We start from the raw sequence: 23,994 nt of genomic DNA, 5'->3' as shown, positions 1-23,994 counted from the left end.
ATTTATTATGTAATCCAGATTACATGTAATCCGTTACTACCCAGTTAGATTTACAATTTTCACTTAGAAATTGCTAGTAAATTTCACAAATAAGAACAAAGAAATGGCAAGTAACACTTTGAATTAAACATAACATTTTGAAGTAGAAAAATATATAATGGTTCAATAATCTTTTTGTTTACAACTTTGAGAAAAGCATTTTAAACAGAGTATAGTAATGCATATGCATGCATTTAAACGGATGTTTGCTCGATCCAAATGTATCATCATTATGCATTACAATATTTTCCCTGTCATTCAGGTACAGCTGATATGTTTGTTGTTAGATAACGTTAAACCCTGTGCTTGCCAATTCTGTGGCTCGTCAGTATTTCTGTGCTGTCTCCATGATGGATCTCCAGGATCATGGGGAACTTATCAATATGACCGTAGAAGAAAATAAGGCCTGCAGTATCACAACTGATTCAGTTCATAAAAAAGAGACTTCCTTGTTTTGTAGATTTAGTAAAATGAGAACCTTTTTAATCAACATAGGCAGAGGTAAAGCTCATTTTTGGACCCAAATTTTTGGAATACATTATATAAAGGCTGTGTACTTGTTATCAACAAATGTTCTTAAAATGCTTTTAATGGTACAGGCTTATGTTCTACTTGCATTAAGCAAACTGGCAATTTTAACGTGTCCTCAACCAAAATGGAATGTTTGAAAAACATTTTAAAATCTGAATGTCTTGCAGTTAAACTGTGTGGCAATTCTTTAGCAAGTTACTAAGTACTGGCTTTACATTGTGCCTGCCATTTGTGTTTTTTAAGCATCATACTTTGCATTGATATCGCAGTCAGAGCATATGTGCATAATAAGAGCTGAGCTGACAGAACACAATGCTAGTCCGTAACTGTCATTGTCTTTGCACTGAACTATAATTGCACACGTCTACAAACCCCCATACGCTCACCATGGTAACCATAGTGTCCGCCAAAATACCATAGTTACTACAATTGCTACTGTAAACCCAACATATACAGTATGACATTTCAGAATCATTTCTGTTTTTGAGCTTCAGCTTGTAGCTTTGTTTTGGAAAATAGTAGCTCATTTCTGATTGGTCCAAGCTAGTCATTCGTTTATGAAAGCCAGATATTAACTGGTTTACCAGTTACAGTTTTACAAAAATCTTAACCACTTTAAACTATAGCTCTTTTGCAGCTGGTCCAAGATGATTACTGGCCCAAAACGGCAAGAAATTGTCTGTCATGTTCCAAAGCAGCTAGATTTTCCAGTGGATTCAGTGCAGTGTTGTTTTATCCAATTTTTTTATGGTTGTAGCTTAACTATAAATTTTTTTATTAATTAGTTTTTATTTTTATATTTGTTTACATTTTTAAAGTATTAGTAATTTTTTCTGTTGAGTTTGTCTCCTTTTATTTTTTTTTTTAAATATGTCTGTATGGTTTTTATTTTTGTTTCAGATTTAAGTACTTTTAGTAAATTAGTACTTAAATTTACACTAAATCAAAATTAGTAATGTTTCCTTGCCAAATAACTGAATTAAAAAAAATAAATATAAATGTTTAAATTTTTTCCATTTTGATATAAAAAAATGTTTTTTTAATGATTTTAGATTTAATTAACAATAATAACCCTGATGAAGGGTGATATTCTCAAATGACAAGTAATTTCTTAATTGTGAATCTAGGTTGATAAAATAAGCTTTTTAAAATTAAATTTTTGTTGTTTGTATAATTGGGATGTTTTTTTTTGTTATAATTATTTTTTTTTTTCCATTTTCATTTGATTTTTTGTGTGTTTTTCATTATCATTATTATTATTAGTAGTAGTAATATAATAATAATAATTATAATTATTATTAAATATTTTACATCATGTTAAACTAAATGAAAAAGAGAAATGTTGCCTTGGCAACTAACTGAAATGAAATAAGTTTCTTATTTATTGATTGGTTTTTATAGTTTCAGTTAACTAAAAATATCTCTGATCCAAACTTGATCCCATCTGAAGAACTTCTGTGCATCTGCGAGTCTTTCACATGAGCTCCTCTCTTTTCTCTCTGACAGTGACTACATCATAAAAGAGAAAACTGTACTTCTGCAGAAAAAAGACAATGAAGGCTTCGGTTTTGTACTCCGAGGGGCCAAAGGTGAGTGATGGACATCACTGGTTTGATAACCGAGCGCACGCAGCATGACATAGACGGGTCACGTCTGTGAATGTGATCTGTGATCTCCAGCCCAGACTCCTGTGGAGGAGTTCAGCCCGACTCCAGCCTTCCCTGCTCTGCAGTACCTCGAGTCTGTCGACGAGGGGGGCGTCGCGTGGAGGTCCGGCCTGCGGATGGGGGACTTCCTGATCGAGGTTAGCCCAGACGTCGCCTCCTTTGATGCAACCATGACTTAGACACTTTTAATGACCCATTAAAACAAGTTTTAGATAAAGAGCCATTGAAAGTTATAGCAGACCGAATGCTGCATCGCTGCAAAAGCCAAAACTAGTTTAGCAATATAGTCTCCAGTCTGTGAGGTGTTGAACAAATCTTAACACCTACACGGAGGTGATAAACCTTACTGTGATACTTGTGTTACCTACTTTAATTTGATTCTGGAAGAGAAGATGACGTGGATCTTGTGTTCTCTGTATATGCCATCTTGACTGTGGTATTGCAAAATATATTGTTATCGATGCATCTCGAGACGCAGCGCCCTGTTAGCAGCAAACACCTTCACCTCATGGTTCCCAGCTGATTAATTTGGAGTTTGTGAATCACGTTGAATCATTTTGAATCAAGTCTGATGAGAATGCTTAAGACACCCACTTGTGTTTCTCTCTCTTTCTTTAAACTGCAAATCAGATTTCCTTTCTTATATAATTGTTGTTTAAAATCTTCATTAATCTTTCTGAAAGTCACTTGAATTGAAAATAGAGTAGAAATAGAAAATTTAGAATATATACGTTCAAAAGTTTGGGGTTGGTAAGATTTTTAAAATGTTTTTGGAATGTCTCTTTTGCTCGCCTAGGCTGCATTTATTTAATAAAAAATACAGTTAAAACAGTAAAATTGTGAAATATTATTACATTTCAAAATAACTGTTTTCTATGTGAATATATTGTAAAATGTAATTTATTCCTGTGATCAAAGCTGAATTTTCAGCATCATTACTCCAGTCTTCAGTGTCACATGATCCTTCAGAAATCATTCTGATATGCTGATTTGCTGCTCGAGAAACATTTCTGATTATTATCAATGCTGAGGGAACAGTTTTGCTGCTATATATTATTATATGTGTTTTGACACAATATGTGTGATACATTTTATAGGATTCTTTGATGAACAGAAAGTTCGAAAGAACAGCATTTGTTTGAAATAGAATCTTTTGTAACATTGTAAATGTCTTTTCTGTCACTTTTGATCAATGTAAAGCATCCTTGCTGAATAAAAGTATCTTTAAAAAAAAGTACTGACCCCAAACTTTTGAACAGTTATATGTATTACAATGTATGGTTGATGGCTGTATTTTCACAGGTGAATGGAATCAATGTAGTGAAGGTGGGTCACAGGCAGGTGGTGAACATGATTCGCCAGGGCGGGAACAGTCTGATGGTGAAGGTCGTCATGGTAGCGCGAAATCCTGAGATGGAGGAAATGCCTAAGAAGAAAGGTCAGCGAGCGTTTTGTCTGTGGGAGTATGAATGAATGGCATTGCAGGCAGTTTTTGATTTGGTTTAATAGCACTCTCTCTCCCTTTAGTTCCCCAGCAGAGCAAACGGCTGACCCCTCCGGCTATAGCGCTACGCTCCAAATCCATGACTTCAGAACTGGAGGAGATGGGTACAGTCTTACAAACACATAATATACACACATTACGCACCTTGTTAGACTATTAAGCATCTCCTGCTATCCTAAAACTCTGACATCAGGCATTCAGTTGTCATTTTGACTGATAATTTGCTTGTTTGTCTTTCTCTCTTTTTCTGCACACAGTGGAGAAAGGTGTGTCATTTTATATTATTTATATTATTTTTTATAATAATTTAAATGATAGTAATAATAGTATAAGTATTTATATTATTTTAGAATGAATCTTACAAAAATGATCCAGGATAAATTGCATATATATATATATGTGTGTGTGTGTGTTTATTCAATTTATTTAAATTTTATGAGAATTGAGCACATTTGTTGGATGTTTAGCTTTTTTTATTTTCTCCACAATGATTTTTTCATGCTATTCTCATCAGTGACTCTCATTAATAAGAATCTATGATAATACAGTTCTTATTTATTTATTTATTTATTTTTTTAACAGTATTTATATTTCACAACCATAATAAATAAATACTACTTTAAAATGTTTGTTTTTTGGGCATACAAAATTTTATAATGCAAAAACCTAACAAAAATAGGTCCTAAAACAAGTGTCATTTTCATATATAATATATCTTTCAATATATCTTTTCTATCAGGTTTTATGAAATTAACTGTTTAATCCTATACAAATATTGTGTAGAGTTTAATGCATTCTTTTAGTTGGATAATAAAACAAGGTTATTAATGTCCTTCATTAGTTTATCAGTCAGTATCAGTCTAGATTTTAAATAATAAACAACTGTATGTGGTTTGCATGTATTAGTTATGAAATTTGTTTCTTGTCAACGACAGTGAAAACATGTTCTAATGTTTGTTGGCTGTCAGTTTTTATCTTAGTTTGTTACCATGACAACTGAAAGTAGATTGCAATCTTGAGAAAAATCCTTGCTGGGTATTGACAGTGTTGAAACTGTTGCAAGGGAATCATTTGAAATAATGATAAAAAAAACCTAAACTAAATATAGTGTCCAGTTAAACATGCAATTATAAAAACGTTAATGCATATTTAATGTTACTCACTTCCTTTTACAGCTGCCTCACCATGGAAAACGAAACCAGGTGACTTTATTTATTTTGTTTTTGCATTTATGAGTATGTGAATGTCAGATTTCAAATGTATACAGGTGATGAAATGAGTATTATGACTGCCTCTATGATTATCAGATGAGAGGCATTTAAGAGCAATTGATGAAATCCCAAATGTTTCTCTTGCATGTGTGTTTGTTCCTTGTAAGCTTTTATCAGGATCATTATGGTCAGATACATATGGACAGATACTGTGTATTTGTGTGTTCATTTTTCGCATTTGTTTTTCTCTATGCTCAGATCACACAGAGAGCTCTCAAGCGCCAGAAAAAAAGAAGAGCGTCTATCAAATGGCCCTTAGTAAGAAACCCTTCCTTTGCATTTATTATTTTTCATCTCCTGCTATACATTTGTGTCTATATACACACTTTTGAATCTCACATTAAATGTAAATTATTTATATGCACATGGCTTCACCTCCAGTCTAAATAAATAGACTAAAGGCAAAAAATAGGTTTTCATGATTTATTGCATGTTCGTTTTCTCTTTTTATTCTCCAGACAAGCTGGACGAGATTCTAGCCGCTGCTCAGCAGACAATTAGCACATCAGACTCTCAGGGTCACAGAGGTCACGGGGGCAAGAAGGAGCGAAACAAGGGCTTTAACGCTAATGAGGTAACATCTCTGTTTCATTATCTCTGTTCTGATTAACATAGCGTTTCGACAGTGTCGAGGAAGCTACTTTTGAAGTCAAGTTACTCATAATTTAAACTACAGTCAGTATGATGTCTTTAGTCATTTATCATCAGCATAAACGTTAACAAGCATCTTTAAAAAAACGACAGCATGAACAGCAGCATGTAGCTAAATATTTCAGCGTAAAAAATCGGTGAAATGTTCAGAACAAAACAATTCATTTTCACACATGAGAGAGAAGTTTTGGAGAGCTTGTTTGATTATTGCATCAGCTCGCTCAGCTGTATAGATGTGTTTCTTTCTTATTTGGACCACAAAATAATTTTTTTTAAAGCATGCCCCACACGCTCGTCCTTATAATGTCAGTGGATAGCGCTCAGCATCAAACTTTAAAAAAAAGATGCAAAAGTATCACAGAATGGTCCCATGTGACACATGCCAAATATTCCAAGTGTTCAGGGGGTATACAGTTAGGGATATGCCGGTATCAAATTTTCATGTTGCGATTAATTGATAATGCTTTTAGCACGGTATACGGTATTATCACGGTATTGAAATTTAGTTGCAAAAAAAGTATTGTCATAAAACAGTATAACTGGTCAAAGACTTCAAGAAGAGACATTACTCATATTCTTTCTTGTCTGTTCCTGGACATATACAGACACAATAAAAGTATTAAAAGAATAGTTAGCCCAAAAATGAAAATTAAGTCATGATTTACTCACCCTGTGTTGTTCTTTCTTATTTGGACCACAAAATAATTTTTTTTAAAGCATGCCCCACACGCTCGTCCTTATAATGTCAGTGGATAGCGCTCAGCATCAAACTTTAAAAAAAAGATGCAAAAGTATCACAGAATGGTCCCATGTGACACATGCCAAATATTCCAAGTGTTCAGGAAAAGCATTCTTAAAATGCATTCAAAATTATGAATAATTTGTTAAAAATAATTATTCTCTGTATTTTGAAGTGACCACGATAACAATATCGTGCATATCAATTATTGTGATATATCGCATTACCGAATACATGCGATATGCATATGTCTATATGCAGTACAATGTACAAGGTTTAGTGAAAATCAAACTGAAATTTAACATATTATTTAATGAATATCCTGACCTTGACCATTGATCTCTGTGCATGACTGCACGTTGATGACTCTATTAGCACAGCAGTTCACTCCGACTTGCCCAGAAAAAGCACACGTTATGAAAAATCAGGGTTAATAAAAATGCATCATGAAAAAATTTCGCCTATAAATTCCCTCAAAATAATATCTATGTACTTTCTTCACTGAATAGAATATCTCCAAACCGGAAATCTGTTTGTCATGACAGTCAAAATGACAGTTGACAGATGACCGTGATAACTTGTTGCAACAAACACAACAGATACATTTACCTCAGAGAAGAAGGTACATTGATTGTATTTCATGTTGTATTTTTATTCATTTAGATTTTTCACTACTTGTGGGCTTCGCCCAGGCGAGTCGGAGTGAACTGACCTCATCAAGCCACTACTTTCATCCACCCATTGACGGGGAAGGTTCTAGACCCAACAAGCCCACTTGGGCTGGCGCTGGCAGCTCGTGAGCGAGCACTGAAAGACGACCGGCGAACGCGTAGAGAGGAACGCCACTTCGGTCGGCAGCTGTCTAGCACCGGAGGGTTTCCTTCTGCCGTCTCCTCTCCAAACCAAAAACCTCTTCCTCCCTTCTACATCTACCAATCACACACCTCTCTATACCTTAGTGGTGCCTCTCCAACAACAAGTGGGCCAGTCCCACAGAGTCGCCCCCAGTCCCCTTTTCGATTAAGTGGTGGTGGGACAGGGAGCTTGGAATGGAGTGAACAGAATATTGTGGATCGAGAGGAAAGAGGGGCACCAAAGGTGCGGTTTACAGATAATCAAGCCAGTCAGTACCAGTCTCACTTTCAGGACAGCGACAACAGAGTCAATCAGTACCACACTTACATGCGGGACCGAGAAAGGGAAGGGCACAAGAGGATACCGCCCAAGCCTCCTCCCCGCAGGCCTTCCTTTATAGGCAAGGAGAGTGAACTCGGCATGGCTGACAAAAATCCCACTGGTAATTCCCAGGATGACAGAGGAGGACAGAAGATGGGAGAGACTGGGATGGAAAAGGAGAAGGATGCAAAGAGAGGGCAAAATCTAGGGGTTGGAGAGGGTGGCGATGGGATGGTGCTTCCACCTCCTGCTCCATCTGTGGATGTGGACGACGAGTTTGTGTTTGCAGAGCCCCTACCTCCCCCTATACAGTTTGCAAATGGAATAGAAATAGACACCCATGGAACAACAGAATATAATCAACAACAACAACAACAGAAGGAGCTGTCAGGATCTCAGCCACGCAAGGAGCAACAGTCTCTGCAAACGCTGTCCAAACCCCCGCAAGACGCCATGTCCCTACCAGACAACATGCAAGCTGACTCACAGCAGACACCCATCCATCCTTCTGCTGTGGTGCATCCATTTTTTTCCCCACCATCTCCTCTAATCCCCCCTCCACAGCTGTGTCCCAAAATACCTCCTGCAAACCCACCCCAGTTGCAACCCTCAAGCTATTCCCAGCACCCAAACACCAGCCAACCCCAACCTTTACCCTCGCCACAAGCGGGAGACTCTGCCGCTTCTAGTCTTACATCTTACGACAGTGAGGTGGCCAATCTGACCCAGTCAGCTCTCTCCCCGTCCCTTCCTTCTCCTCAGATATTCCCTTCATCGAGTTCCCCTTCTGCCCCAAACGCCTCATCTGACCCTATGTCATTGCATCGGCCTTTCCCACTTTTCTACCCACAGCAAGGCCATGCTAACATTTCTATGTCATATTCCACTGTGGCTGCAACTGCGGCTGTAATGACTGTCACCACAACAATGCCTTTGGAAAATACATCAGTTATCGCAGGTGACCGACTTCCTCCGGCACTTAAGGGCCATGATTGGTCGGAGGCTGTGGTCGATTCTGGGATTGAGGAACTGGATAGTCACAGCTGCAGTGATCACCACATGGAAAATTTTGGAGAAAGAAGAGAACAAGAAGAAGGCAGAGAGAAGGAGAGGGGAGAAAGACGGGGAGAAAGCATGGAGAGTGGGATAGTAGGGGATGGATTCAAAGGGGACCGAAGAGTGTCCCTGGATTCGTCTCTTTCTCACCCTGATAAATTTGTTCAAAAAACACACAAAGTGCACGTGCATAAATCCAAACCTCCAAACCCGCCACTTGCAAAAACGCACACTCAGAATATGTCAAAATATCACATGCACACAGAAAATGGACGAACCGGACCGCCTCTACAGCGGCAGGCTAGCACTGCTCCCAACATGTACAGGTCAAGGGAAGAGGAAGAGCAGGAACAGGGAAGAGGAGGCGATGCTGCAGTGAAGATGCCATTTATGGATCGACGTCTGAACTCTCCTCTCTCCAACGTTAAGGCCAGCATCATAAATGAACTCGGCAGTAAACTACAACAGCTTGGTGGCTGGCAGGGTCAGGCACAACCGTCAAATCATAGGTGAGACATCTTGTGAAATCAAAAAGACACTCATGTTCTTACTGAAGAAAAAGTTTGTGAACCCTTTAAGAATTACATAATTTCTGCATTCATTATGTGGGCTAATGTACAGTTTTATTTGAACTATATAACTTTTTCCTCCAACTGTATCTCAAATGGAGTGTAGGTAAAAAAATATATATTATAAATCCAGTGTAAATAAAATAATCCAGTGATATTTTTCTTTGCATAAGGAGTCTGACAACAGCCAATACTCCACACGGAGATCTGATCTCACCATCATCCAGTCTGTCTGGAATGACATGAAGAAACAGAACAAACTGAAACAGACTCAATCCAGAAGAACTGTGGCAACGTCTCCAAGATGCTTCAAAAAACCTGCAAAACTACGTTCATGTGTACCTAGGACAAAGCTGTTAAACGCAAAGTATGGTCACACCAAATGTTGATTTGATTAGTTAATAGAAGTTAATTGATGAGTAATCTATTTATGACATTATTTTTGAAAGCATCCTCACTTTACAGCATTTTTAAAATTCTTCACAGTACTGTAGCTTTGCAGGAAAGTTTCTTGAAGCATCTTGGAGACATTGCCATCATGTGTACCTAGGACAAAGCTGTTAAACGCAAAGTATGGTCACACCAAATGTTGATTTGATTAGTTAATAGAAGTTAATTGATGAGTAATCTATTTATGACATTATTTTTGAAAGCATCCTCACTTTACAGCATTTTTTTAATTCTTCATAGTACTGTAGCTTTGCAGGAAAGTTTCTTGAAGCATCTTGGAGACATTGCCACAGTTTTTCTGGATTTAGTCTGTCTCAGTGTGTTCTGTTCCTTAATGTAATCACAGACAGACTGGATGATGATCAGATCAGATCTCTGTGTGGAGCACTGGCTGTTGTCAGACAAAAATCTCACTGGATTATTACAATTAATGTCAAAAGGAATGTTTGGAAATGTAAACTGATATTTCTTACTGACACACTACAGCAAAAGATAGGAATAAATGGTTTAAAACCATTTTTTGTTGGTGAAAATACTAGTGGCCTAAGACTTTTGCACAGTAGTGTGTGTATATACAGTACATGCATGATACCTCAAATCATAGCAACCCAAAAAGCTTAAACCTCTTAATATTCTTTAGCAGCCACATAGCAATGCCTGGCAAACACCCACAACACCTCAGCATTGTTGTGGCAAATGTTTTCACTGGCAAACACCTCTCATCTAGTTTTATTGCTATTTTTTCTGATTTAAATGGGCAGTACTGTCTGCTTTACACACTTTCATTTACTCTTCACAGGTTTCCAGGCAGTCCCTCCAGCTGTGCACCTCTCCTCCCTGCTTCTGTGCCGTCTCTCCAGCGCTCCTTCTCTCCAAACCTTCCCCCTAACTCTTTAACACCTAACTGCCATTCTGTGGCTCTGAACCCTAACCACGTACCTTCATCTCCTCTTCCTGTAACGTCTCTAACCCCAGCGTTAACCCCGACTCCATTACCTCTCACCCCGATCCCAGCTCCACCTCCTCTCAAAGACTGGACGCCGTCTAATTCTCCTATTTCTTTTCCTCATGGGATTTTGTCCCCTCCGTCGCTGCCCCATGCCCCCCTCTCTCCTCTTTCCCTGGCTCATGCACCCCTCTCTCCTCCATCGTTACCTCATCCTCCCATTTCCCCGATATCTCTCTCTCACGCACCTCTGTCTCCTTCCTCTGTCTCTCATCTGCCGCTTTCTCCATCCTATTACCCCTATCCCTTGTCTCCGAAGCATCGCTCTAAGTATCGTGGTAAAGCTTCCGAGTTTCAGTTCTCCGGACCAGAGCTACGCCATTCCGAATCTCATTCGTACTCCCAGCGTCGTCGAGCTCCCAGTCCCCTCATCTCCTGCTCAGACCACCCACAACCCGGACCTCCGCGTCCATCCTCGCTCCCTCTCTTTCCGTCTGCGCCACTCTATGGCTCACCATACGAAATACAGCCTCCTTTAACCCCCCCGTTGGGAGTCGCCCATCAATATTCAGAGCATTTTTTCCCGCATACTTCTCCTCTTTTTCCACTCCCATCACCTGTGGCTCCTCCTATCCCCGCGCTGGTCTCCAGCTCTCTCTCGCCTACCAACTTCCTGTCTGGAGGCTCCTCCCCATCTTGTATGGGCTACCCGCCCTTAACTCCTCCTCCACCCAATCAGCCTTTTGTGTCTAAGCCCCTCCCCTACTGGAGCAAATATGATGTTGCTGATTGGCTGACTTACCTGAATCTGGCAGAGCACCGGGAGCGCTTTCTCGACAATGAGATTGATGGCTCCCACTTGCCGTCTCTGACAAAAGAGGACTTCCTGGATCTGGGTGTGAGTCGGGTCGGACATCGCATGAACATTGAGCGCGCGCTTAAGAGACTTACAGACAGGTGAGATAGAAAGATAAGAAAAGGAGGGAAAATGAAGGGTAGATTTAGATAAACAAGCAAAAGAGCATCAGAAAGCATCAGAAGCTGTTTATATTAGTTTTCCTAAAAATGGTCCACCATTTCATAAAAATTTAGCTCTGCATGGATAATTCTGCCCGCAGCTTTACTCAACAATAAATAAATATCCTGCCCTTGATGTTTTTGTATGCTTTAGATGATGTTTATTAAAAGAAGTTTAGTTAAGTAAGGAAGACTTCATTTGATCACAAAACCCATTTCCTCTCTAGACTGTGACCTTCATGTCTATTCATTCTTTATTATTAACCTTTTCCACAATTTAGAGTTATAGTAAAGTATGAAAACTAAGAAATAATTCAAATCCAAACCAATCTCATGATGACACTACTAAAGGTTTTCACGGCGTCTTGTTTTTTTTTGTGCACTAAAAACTAAACTTTAATTTTAGAAATGTAAACATATGCACAAGCATTTAGATCAAAAAGTCATGAGAGGTCAAGTGGACCAAACCTTTGACTAGTAGTGTATATTATAACATAAATCGATTGAGTTATGATTTTTCATATTCCATTTAAAACCAAACAAATCATCAAATCAATTGAATTACAGCTCGTTCCTTTCATTAAACCTGGTATTTATTTGAAATTCCACAACTGACACGTACCCTATAATTACATACTGCACACTTATGCAACTTTAATTGCTTTTTGAATGCTAAATTCTTCATCATAGTCTGTAGATGATCAGTATATCCAGCACTTTGGTTTCTTACCTCATGCTCTGCCTCCTTTCTTTTTCTTTCCCCCCTTCCATGTTTTCTAGGCTCTCCTCTGCTTTCTCTGTCTCCACTGTTTCTTCTGAAGGGCAGAATGAACGCATGAGAGATGAGGCGACTCAGAGCTAGAGGAGAGAATTAGAGAGAACCAGTTAGAGGATAGAAAGAAAGAAAGATTGGGGTTAGACAAAAAGCACTTGGGATGAAAGGGAAAGACTTCCACTGAAGGACAGAGGTGGGGATGATTGCAATGGAGAAGCGCTATGAAATACTCGAACCCTCTTGCAGAGTGAAAGCTAAAGTCATCATGAGCAAATGTTTGTCGTCCCTGCTGAAGCCAGATGGCCAAACATCTTCAGCCAGTCAGAGACAGAGAGAATGTACTTCTTTCATTGTTTTTTGGGATGACGAGATCAAGAGGTGTAATGAACTTTAGTAATATGATATTATTATATTAATACAAATGAGGCTACTGTGCATATTTTAGCATCACGACGTGCAGGCTTTGATTCATCTGATAATATGATGATTAAAGTCAACATGAATCCAGAACGACCCTGTTTACTTTTTAAATAGTGCGCATTATTCCAATGAAAACAAAAAATGCTTATCAAATGTAATTTTCCTTCATTTTAATTTTTAACCGCCAGTCATATAGACACTTTCCACCATCCAATGCGATTTGCAATAGATAAAATCAAGTCCTGCCTTACATTTTTACCATTGAATGTCCTTTTTTACTCAGATATGTTGGATTATGAAAGTAAAATGGGTTGAAGACTGTTTCGTGTTGACTTTAAGCAGTAAAAAAGTAATCGTAATGCCAATAATAACCATATAAGGATCAAGTATGTAAGCATTTTAATACCGTAAGCAGAATCAGTCTTCCAACACAATGAAAGGACCCATCGTTTATATTGCTTAAGTGCGCTCTTGTTAACCTACACAAACACATACATGCACACAAACATGGACTGTGTGTGTGTGTGTGTGTGTGTGTGTTTTGTTACGGCGGTGATGGTTGTTTTATCGGAGTAAAGCATAACTCCATTTCATTTGAAAATATATTTAAGGAAATAGGAACAAAGGAAATATATATATGTATTTATGTGTGAGTGTGTGTATGGAAATGTATGCAGAATTAAAGTATATATATATATATATATATATATATATATATATATCAGATATTTCTATTGTTCTGTACAATAATTGATGAATATGATGATACATAAGCTCTGCTTAAGAGGTTTGAATAAATTATTCTCTTCTTGAATTTATTCTCATCTCTTTTTGACCATAATTGACAGAAATTATCACCATAAATAGTTAACTTTTTCATATTTTTTTACAGCTTTTACAGCCCATTTTTGCTGTATGCTTTGCTATAGGGTTAGTTCACCCAAAAATGGCTGCTCAGGCCATCCAAGAATTTGTTTCTTCATTTGCACAGAGAAATGGAGCATTCCATCACCTACTCACCAATGGATGCTTTGCAGTGAATGGGTGCCGTCAGAATGAGAGTCCAAACAGCTGATAAAAACATCACAATAATGCACACCACTCCAGTCCATCAGTTAACATCTTGTGAAGCCAAAAGCTGCATGTCCGTAAGAAACAAATCCTTGAGATCCTTTTACAAATCATTAAGAAGTTTTAACTTCAAACCGTTCCTTCTGGTCTAAAATATCTATAATAGTCTATAATCCATAATAATGCTTCCCCCAGTGGAAAAGTCCGTCTCCTGTTGTCTCTCACATCAAAATCCAGCCACATATTTGTTTAGAACTATGTTGGACAGTTTTCCCTTGTAAATGGTGCTTGATCTGTGCATATTTCTCCCCTGATTCGGACGAGACCACTTTTCTCTGGAGTAAGCAATATTATGGATAGACAACTTGCATTTTAGCCCGAAGCAATGTCTTGATGGATTTGTTTCTTACAAACATGCAGCTTTTGTCTTCTCAAGACGTTAACTGATGGACTGGCGTAATGTAAATTACTTGTGGATGATTGTGATGTCTTTATCAGCTGTTTGGACTCTCATTCTGACGGCACCCATTCACTGCAGAGCATCCATTGCTGAGACACTGATGCAATGCTACATTTCTCCAAATCTGATGAAGAAACAAACTCATCTGCATCTTGGATTGCCTGAGGATGAGCACATTTTCAGCAAATTTTCATTTTTGGGTGAACTATTCCTTTATTGCATGCTTGAACATTGTTCCATGGAGGTAACAACCATGAGGGTGAGTAAATAATGACATTTTCATTTTAGGATGAACTAGTCCTTGCATTCCCACAGGCCACGATTGACTGTGTATGATGCAGTAGAGATCACATGACACTGGCCACTGTCCTGTTGCTGAGGTGATGACCTCTGATAATAAACACTCATCAACATTCATGTTACTATACTAAGTTCAGTGCCCTTAAACACCTCATATGCTTTGATTATAGAAACTGCATTATATTAATAGTGTTTGATTTTGAACTTATGAACCTGCTCTGTGAACAGGCAGTTTTTCGCTCTGAGCTGTGACTTGCAGAGAGCTGAAATAACTCTCACATTCTACAACACACTTAAATTTCACAGCTGACAACTCATTTACACTGAGATGAGAGAGAATGTCTGTATGTCTGTGTGTGTGTTTGTGTGAGAGAAAGAGAGGGAGAAGGAAAACACACTTGCATGTACATATGCAGCTCCGCAACAGCTGACTGACTGCACACACACCGGAGCAACGTCAGACAGACATGGGAGAGAAGTGAAGGAGGGCAGAACAAGCCAAAGAACGAAAGAAAGAAGCCTTGGAGTGACAGGTCAGTTTGGCTTTTCTATCTGCTATTCAGTTTGACTTAAGTTTCTGAGTAGTTGACAAAAATGTTTTTTATAAATGTTTATATATTTAGGTATATTTTAATTTTTTTAAACCACTTTTTGCACCTCACTTACACTAAATGGTTGTGCTGTGACACAATGTCTTTTTTTAAAGTGAACTACAAATAGTTAATTTATTCTCAGTTAATATGACAATCTGCATGCATAAATTAGAAAAACAAATTTTAAAATGGTTTTAGATGCATGTCACTGTTTAACATGTCAACGACCTATATAATATAAATAGTGTTACCGTGATTTATTGGATAGTGTTGTGTGTGAATCAGTGCAGCTTTACAAACTAAGGAAATTAGCATTTAATAAGTAACTTTGGGATGTGTAGTCATGGCATTTGCACATGCAACTTTGCTATAAAACAACAAATAGCTTTGAATATTTTTTACAGTGTATATTTAGCTCACACAGAAAGCTTGAGCAATAGATCAGCGCTGAAATAGCCTCTGGAAATACTTGCATTATGTTTTTGTACTTTACTAAAAACTGATTGGTATTCACAATAGCAAAAATGCTATATTTTTAAGGCTTTGAGTTTATTTTTTATATCATTTTCTTCTGTATGTGTATACATGTTTTGGCTACACTTTATTTTAAGGTGTCCCTGTTACAGTGTAATTCTACATTTAAGTACTGAGTAATTTTAATTAACTACATATACTTACTATATGGTTAGAGTTAGGATTAGGGTTTGGCTTAGGGTTACTTGCATGTAAAATGAAGTGTTACCCATGTTTTTTTTTTCTCCTATGCAGTTTGTTCGTATTTGAGATTGTGGCTGACCAGACTGATGTTTTAAACACTTATGCATGAGTATACATTTGAGTTTGCATTTGAAAACACGATATGCATCATGGTCAGAAATTAACCAGGACTTTTGGATATATATATATATATGTGTGTGTGTGTATGCATATAAATTTGGGGGCAAAAATCAAGGCACTCTAAAATTTCTAAATATTTTATTCTTCTATTTATGGGTTTTGGTTCGGTAGTGATTTAACTGATTCACTGTAAAAAAAAAAACTAAACTAAAAGATACATCTTTGTACCCTATTTACCCATAAAAAGTAAATATTAGGACCATATATGTGTGTGTGTGTATGCATATAAATTTGGGGGCAAAAATCAAGGCACTCTAAAATTTCTAAATATTTTATTCTTCTATTTATGGGTTTTGGTTCGGTAGTGATTTAACTGATTCACTGTAAAAAAAAAAAAAACTAAACTAAAAGATACATCTTTGTACCCTATTTACCCATAAAAAGTAAATATTAGGACATATATTTAAGATATATATTAATACTTTTTAGCTTTTGTACCTTCCAGTGCAACCCCAGTTACAGTACCTTTTTTTCTGAGAGTGTTGAATGTGTTCGACACAATGGACTTTGTGTAAGAACAACATATGTTCTCATAAATAGAAAATCACTTTCAGAGGACAAATATCGGCCCTCAAAAAATGCATATCTGACTCTGTTATGTATTTTGGACAGAGAGTGTGTGTTATGAAGTGTGTGTGTAAGACGACCCACCAGCTCGTGTTTATTTGGAGTCGCTCGGCTGCTGGATGGAATTCTGGGGTGGGGGTGAATTCTATTTCTGATCCCGGATTCCAGTAGCATCACACACAGACACGCCCTTACAGTACGCTCATAAACACGAGTAAATGCAATGACATTCATTCATGATTTTAGTTTAGTTTGTGTGATTTTGCTTAGTTCCCTTAAGCATTATCACCATTAGTTTCTAGATTTCTGTCAGTGTTAATCATGTTAAATTGACAGCACATTTCAGAGATGTTTATCATCAGAACTGTCAATATCCAGTTGCAGTCTCGCATGCAATGAGTCCCTAGAGTGATTCACTCGGACAGTTGCATGCTCTGGATTACGGCCAGAAACTCACCCAAGACCATTTTATCAGCTGGACTTTTTTTAAGCAGTGCGAATGCATGCATTTAGGCTTAAGTCATGCTATGTGCAAGTCTTTAGCCTGTGCTGTATAGCAGTGACCTCACACATTTACCAGTCCATAGTTTTTTTAATTGCAGTGATTTGTGGAATAGTTTGATAACCACTTGCTCTGCAGACTCATTAGGCATTTTTATCAAGCAAGCCTCAGGATTTGTTGCTCTTGTCATTTACTAGTGTGTTCTCAAGTGTTTTTAAACCACGGCAGGTGTAATTCCTCACCATTTTAGTCTTTGTTTACCTTGTGAAAAATAAATGTGTTTAATTGTATTTAATGTGCACTTAAAATCTTAAAGTAATCATTTAAAAAAAAATGAAATGCAATTTTTATGCAGGTAATGCAATGTTAATGAAGTTAAAGGTCACTTAAGTGTACTTAAAGAGAGTATACTTTCATTAACATGCTTTTAAAAAGTTCACTTTGTAATGACAAAATAAAGTTTTACTTTAAAGTACACGTTACATCATTATATTTAAAAAAAATTGTCATGCTTTAAAGAAGTACATTTATTTTAATGTGTTGACTAACATACTGAAGCACAAGATTATTAATATCACTGATATTACGTTACTAAATTGCAACTTCATAATTACAATACATGTGAATCCATTACATACAAGCTTCAATTAAATTAAAATATATTTTAGTTTACCATAAATGCCTGTCAGTACATTCGGCAGTACACTTATGCATATTTCAAACACAATATGTTATGAAATTACATATAAAGATGCACTTATATCCTACTTAAGTGGGTCAAAAAACACAAGTTCAACTAACTGTAATACATTTTTACATGCAATTAAGTTTTTGAAAACATTAAATTGGCTTTGCACTCTTTTAAAAGATATTATTAAATTATTAAAGTGTGCTTCATTTTTCACAATGGTGTTTATCTGTGTAGTCTCTTTTTTAAGTAACACAAGTAAAATGTTGGCTATTGTTGTATGGCATGAGGCCAAACGAGGAAAGCAGCAGTAGAAAGTAGCTTGTCAGATGGAGTGTTTTCTTTTTTTAAGAGCATCTGTACTTGTTAGTGCTGTTTGCCAAGTGCAGCATCACTAATACTGTTGCTCATAGTGATTTGAAAAAACGCTTTAAAACGGCAGCATGTAATTCATCCTGCAGTATGTCAAAACCAGAAGATGGAAACATCCGGCCCGGGGAAACGCAAATGTGCAGAAGGTTCAAAAGCTTGTGAAACACTGCAGCTGAGCAGCCGTCTGTTTGCCATGAAGCCTCTCGGAGGATTGTGGGAACAAATGAGCAAACAAAACCAGATGCCCCTGAATAAATGTCACCCGACATGTTAAGACGGGTTCAGGGGGTAACAGCCAAAAAGTAGGGCAACAGCGGCTCGAGGCTCGTGCAACATGCAGAAACTGGGCCGGACTGACAACTTTGGACATCTATTGGCGTTCTGAGAAGTGCACTGCATTTATAGTCCATAACATGGAGCATGCAGATGCCTCTTCACTTACACTACATGTGATCATGTTTAACTGTCTCTTTTGCAGCCAGCTGCGACCATGGCAGACCCTCCAACAGGCCCTCCTGAGGATATCAACAAAATCAGCTTCTGGATGGTAAGAAACACGCTCTTCCAAAGCCCAGTGAGCTGCCGTTCTGTCTGCTCCCTACACTGGCAGCATCTCAGCTGAGACGGAACCTCAGAAGTGACTGATTTGGAACACACTGCTGCCAAAAAATAGCGATATAGACTCGATTCACAGGTTTCATAATTCTCAGGATATCCAGATAACAAATTAAAAGCTAATGAATAATTAATGACAAATTATACAACTACTGTAAGTATAGGTAACACTTTATATTAAGGTGTCTGTGTTACACATGTACTTACTATTATAATAATTAATTATACATATTTACATGCAAGTAACCCTAAGCCAAACCCTAACCGTATAGTAAGTACATGTAGTTAATTCATATTACACAGTACTTAAATGCATAATTACACTGTAACAAAGACACCTTAAAATAAAGTGTAACCTAAGTATATATAGATAATAGATATGCACAGATACTAGATTTCCGATAGCCGATTATTCAGAATAATATCTGCCAATGCCGATACTGATATAGTATAGTTTTCCTAACGAAAAAAAAAATCTATCCCAACTAATGCTGTAAACGATACAGAAAGCAGTCTCATTTGGTACGTAATATATTAGAGGTTGAAATGAACAACACAACTGCACATAAAGTTTCATAAAAATTGGAAGATGCTCTGAAGCAGGCATTGAAACAGGCAGTTCATATTCAGTAATAGCATTGATTTAACTGCACTGGCGCTGCCATGAGAACAAAACTTGAACTAAACCGAGCTGGATAATGACACTAACTTTGCAAAATTAACACTGTTATTGAACTGAATTAAGCATTGAATTTAGCTCAAAGACATGATTGTCTTCTGCAGAGCTGGTTTACAACTGAAATTGAATTAGTTTCACAATTGATGAATTTTACAATAATATTTTTTCGTTTATTACTGTGAAGCTGCTTTGAAACAATCTGTATTGTATAAAGCACTGTATGAAAAAAATTCAACTCGACTTGGAACCAAGCAAACATACTATACGTAGCTCATAGAAAAATAAAATCAGTTCCCTTCTGTTCTCGTCTCTTAGCCAGGAAATTACATGCGGACGGTACAGAGGACACCAGAGTCGTACCAGGCTTGTAAAGACATCATGGCATGCATGAAGGACCGGGCTCATGTGGAGCGACAGTACGCCCGTCAGCTGACCGAATGGAGCAACAAGTGGAAAGCTATCACTGAGACTCGTGAGTGTCAAAAACCTATCGTCAGCTACATTAAACAACATGGCATTGGGCTCCGCCTACAGTTCAATCTCATTGGTCCAAAATCCTGCTCCACATAGCATTAATAATAATTTGCACAATTATTATAGGTAATAATTTGCACAATTAATTATAGGTAAAATAATTTGCACAATTATTATAGGTAAAAAGGCCAAACCCACTTCTCTATTTATCTAAATTTGGTTAGTCCAGAGATTTTGGGTTATTTTGCTTCCATAACATCTAGTGAAAAAAACATCCGAAATACACAAGTCTTGATTTTATTATTGAACAGTTTTATTGATTACAGTTTTACAACTATATATATATATTTATATAATTTTACTGAGGAGTTTGCACATTTCGATTGATTTTGTAAATCATTTTTATTCCTGAAAGCATGATAGTAAAAAATTAAGTTTTTTTTCTTTCTAGTTTTTAACTGCATTTTCTGATTTATGTTAAAAAGACAAATGCAAAATTAGCTTTCTGTAGAAATATTTTACTCTAATATGCCATTAAAATGAAACAAGGTCTTTGGCTTTTTCTGGCTTTATCTAATGTTCAGATTTATGTTCTGAAAATATATGCAATTTAGTGAATATTTAATTAGACAATGCCTCACTGCGAGATCATTTGTGATTCTGTTATCATCTACCCCTTATTTTTCTCATGTGACTTTTATGCAAAGTTGCTCTTTTACATGCACCTAAAATTTGCTGGCCGTCAAGTTCAATTGTAGTTGTGCTGAGTGTAATGTAATTGAATAAAAGTGTGTGTAAGTGAGCTGATTTTTGTGTTTGTTTCTCTCAGGGCCCCTGTACGGGTCTCTCTTGCGGGCCTGGCAGTGCTTTTTCTCGTCCACCGAGCGTCTGTCTGCCCTTCACACGTCAGTCTCCCAGTCTCTGGTTTCTGAAGACGGAGAACGCATTCGCTCGTGGCAGAAGGAGACGTTCCCGCGGAAAATGTTCTGTGGATTCAGAGAGTCCCATGATCTTGCGACGGCTTTCTCTCGCGCTCAGAAGCCCTGGGAGAAACGATTAAAGAAGGTGATAGTAAGCCGTATGCTGATGGTTAATAGGTGTTAATCAACTGAACTGTTTTCACTCCTGTTGGTTCAAAATCTCATGCAGCATATTCAGGTAAGGTAAAACCACTGGTCAGTGCTGAGATTTTGCTGTAACATGTCTTCTCTCAGACTAAGGGATAGAAAACATCCAAAATACACATTTAAAGGTACAGTAAATGCTTTGTGAGAGACGCTGTTGAAAGTGGATCGGACTGAGCACCAAAACACACTTCTAGCCAATCAGCATTAAGGGGCGTGTCCACTCATGATGGGGGAGGTGCCTGTTGCATAGCATGTTTGTGAATTTGGGGGCGGGGCTAACAAGATGGGGTGTGATCCTTTTAGGTAGGAGTGTGTTTGTTTTTGTCATTTCAAATATCAAGAAATCGCTTACTGCACCTTTAAGTTTTTTTTATTACGCTATCTGTCTGCATCTGTAGATTTCAATTTACAGTGCATATATTTAAAAGATGTTTTCTTAATTTTTTTTAAAGAAATCTTTAAGTATCTATATTTTCGCTTGTAACACTTGATTTGCATCTGATTTATTATATATTATGTAACATTTTATTTCTAAAAGCATGTGGCAAATGTTTTTTTCTGCCTATTGACAGTATTTTCTGATTTATGGAGTGATACAAAATAGATCCTCCAAAATCCCTACTATAAAAACCTTTAACTCTAATATGTCAACAAAAATTTGAATTTTAGAAATAAGAATTTTGAATCCGGTTTTATACAATGTATCTGATCTGGAAATGTATGCAAATAATTCATGCATATTTAATTAGATAATCATATGTATCTAATTATATGTATATATATATATATATATATACACTGTAAAAGTTCTTTTTTGAAGTTGATTGTTAAAATATTGTAAAAAAATCTGTCTACAAATTTTTTTTGTAATTGTGAAATTTTCTAGTGGTTTCTCAGTAAAAATAGTTTCCAGATTTTTTCACTGTATACATAACATGATGTATAATATTCTAATATTTAATATTAGAATAAAAAATACATTGGAAGCTACAATGCGAAACGTAGAGAAAGAAGATGAAATACCATCTCCAGTGCATAACATTCAGTAGCATAACTAAGAGCTGAATGGAATATGAAAAGCACTACGTGACACTAATAATAAATCTTTGTGTCTCCATTAGCTGGAAACGGCTCGTGCGGCGTATCATAAGTCATGTCAGAAAGAGCAGAGCGCTCAGGAAAAAGAGAATCAAGCCAAACACAACGGTAAGCTGAGCGAGAGCAAACTATCCAAGATCCAGCAGGCCAGAGAGAAAGCCACGCAGGAGCGCAGCAAGGTCAGTCAGCGATCGGATGCCACAAACAAACACCACTTACTGCTGCGACGTAATGAATGTGCGTGTGTTTGCAGGCACGTGATCGTTATGAGAAGGCTCTAGAGGACGCCACTGGCTTCGCACCGCGATACATGGAGGAAATGGAGTCTGTGTTCGACCAATCACAGGAGGAGGAGAGGAAGAGGATCAGCTTCCTGAAGCAGGCCTTCCTGTCCATTCACAGACACCTCGACATTACCAACAACGAGAGGTTTAAAACACAAACAAGCATGTTATTTTAGCTGCCTCATAAAGGTCACATAGACCAGTAAAACGATTACACTTTATCTGACGTTAAAGCGTTCAGCACATTTTGAAGGAAAACAAACAAAATATTTGTTAGCGTTGTTGGTTTCAGCTATTTCAATTGCAGTTGATGATTTGTGTACATATATAGGGTTGTTATAGTTAAAACCGCAACCAAAAAAAAAAAAAAAGAATTAAATAAATGTTATTTTATTAAAAAGTCAATTATAGATAAACTTCTGCCATATAATTTCTTTTTTTTCTTATTTATTGTTATTGTTAAGTTTAACTTGAAGTACTAAAATACCTCAAACTAATAAATAACAATGAAAAAAAAACATAAAAAAACATAAAAAACACAAATGACAACAACAAAAGTACTAAAATTTAAATTTTATAGAAAATATAAAAATAAAATAGTTTTATCTAATTCAAAATACTACTAAAAACTAATAATATATCAATGATAATGAAATTACACTGGGTACATTTTTCTTTTTGTAGACAAAACATTTTAGATCTGAGAGTAAAATTATTTATATTTGATTATATTTCAAAATATTCCAAAATATACCAAAAACAAGTAATATTTCAGTGATAATAAATTAAAACATTCAAGTGTTTTTTTATGTCAAAATATCTTAGAGCTGAGAATCAAATTATTTATATTTGACATTTCAATTGTATAAATTGGTGTTTTCCATAAACACTGCAGAATATATTTGACAGACAGAATTTTATAAAGTTAAATAATATAAAACATTGATTGTCTCACATTGACTTCATCCACAGCCTTTTCCATTTTAGTCTCCTTTATAAAGGCAAACAGCGACATGCAAAGATGCAAGTTTGCTGGAAAAACAACTTAAGGAAATCAAGTTTGTAGTATTATAGCTGCAGTGATGTTTCCTGTCATGTGTTTCAGTATTAAAGCAGTGTACAGTGAACTGCATCACACACTCATGTCCATCAGTGAGCCCGATGATCTCCGCTGGTGGAAGAACAACCATGGGCCGGGCATGCCGACAGACTGGCCCAAACTAGAGGTGTGTGTCATCACATGCATTCAGATATTATGAGCAGAACTGTCCTTATTATCTGTCCTGATTTATTTTTGTGCCATGAACATTTGTAATTTAGTATTGCATGACTCTCTGAGTTTTAAATGAACTACACAACCCATTTGATTATATTTTCTTACTGCTATTTATTGTGTGTGTGTGTGTGTTTGTGTGTGTGTTTGTGTGTGTGTGTGTGTGTGTGTGTTTGTGTGTGT

The 23,994-nt window shown here is 36.9% G+C and overlaps 2 protein-coding genes across 2 annotated transcripts in view; both read left to right on the top strand.

Annotated features, from left to right (window-relative positions):
* Positions 1–12,936, top strand: part of LOC107553382 (SH3 and multiple ankyrin repeat domains protein 1-like) — a 50,252-nt gene extending 37,316 nt beyond the window's left edge. The window contains exons 16-27 of the mRNA XM_016235580.1: positions 2,077–2,159; positions 2,250–2,374; positions 3,540–3,675; positions 3,765–3,845; positions 3,999–4,007; positions 4,917–4,943; positions 5,211–5,270; positions 5,471–5,586; positions 6,967–7,024; positions 7,124–9,143; positions 10,453–11,556; positions 12,397–12,936. Coding sequence (XP_016091066.1) covers positions 2,077–2,159; positions 2,250–2,374; positions 3,540–3,675; positions 3,765–3,845; positions 3,999–4,007; positions 4,917–4,943; positions 5,211–5,270; positions 5,471–5,586; positions 6,967–7,024; positions 7,124–9,143; positions 10,453–11,556; positions 12,397–12,478 — 3,901 coding nt within the window. The 3' untranslated portion in view covers positions 12,479–12,936. The remainder of the gene's footprint in view (positions 1–2,076; positions 2,160–2,249; positions 2,375–3,539; positions 3,676–3,764; positions 3,846–3,998; positions 4,008–4,916; positions 4,944–5,210; positions 5,271–5,470; positions 5,587–6,966; positions 7,025–7,123; positions 9,144–10,452; positions 11,557–12,396) is intronic.
* Positions 12,937–14,967: 2,031 nt separating this feature from the next.
* LOC107553409 (protein kinase C and casein kinase substrate in neurons protein 2-like) overlaps positions 14,968–23,994 on the top strand; it is an 11,089-nt gene continuing 2,062 nt past the window's right edge. The window contains exons 1-7 of the mRNA XM_016235598.1: positions 14,968–15,175; positions 18,740–18,808; positions 19,871–20,027; positions 20,859–21,094; positions 22,278–22,433; positions 22,508–22,683; positions 23,644–23,764. Of these exons, the coding sequence (XP_016091084.1) occupies positions 18,752–18,808; positions 19,871–20,027; positions 20,859–21,094; positions 22,278–22,433; positions 22,508–22,683; positions 23,644–23,764 (903 nt within the window). The 5' untranslated portion in view covers positions 14,968–15,175; positions 18,740–18,751. The remainder of the gene's footprint in view (positions 15,176–18,739; positions 18,809–19,870; positions 20,028–20,858; positions 21,095–22,277; positions 22,434–22,507; positions 22,684–23,643; positions 23,765–23,994) is intronic.

Source organism: Sinocyclocheilus grahami, unplaced genomic scaffold, assembly GCF_001515645.1.
Source record: "Sinocyclocheilus grahami isolate Dianchi unplaced genomic scaffold, SAMN03320097.WGS_v1.1 scaffold472.1, whole genome shotgun sequence".
NCBI lineage: Eukaryota > Metazoa > Chordata > Actinopteri > Cypriniformes > Cyprinidae > Sinocyclocheilus > Sinocyclocheilus grahami.
The sequence above is the reverse complement of the archived record's forward strand: the minus strand, read 5'-3'. Positions and strand labels throughout refer to the sequence as shown.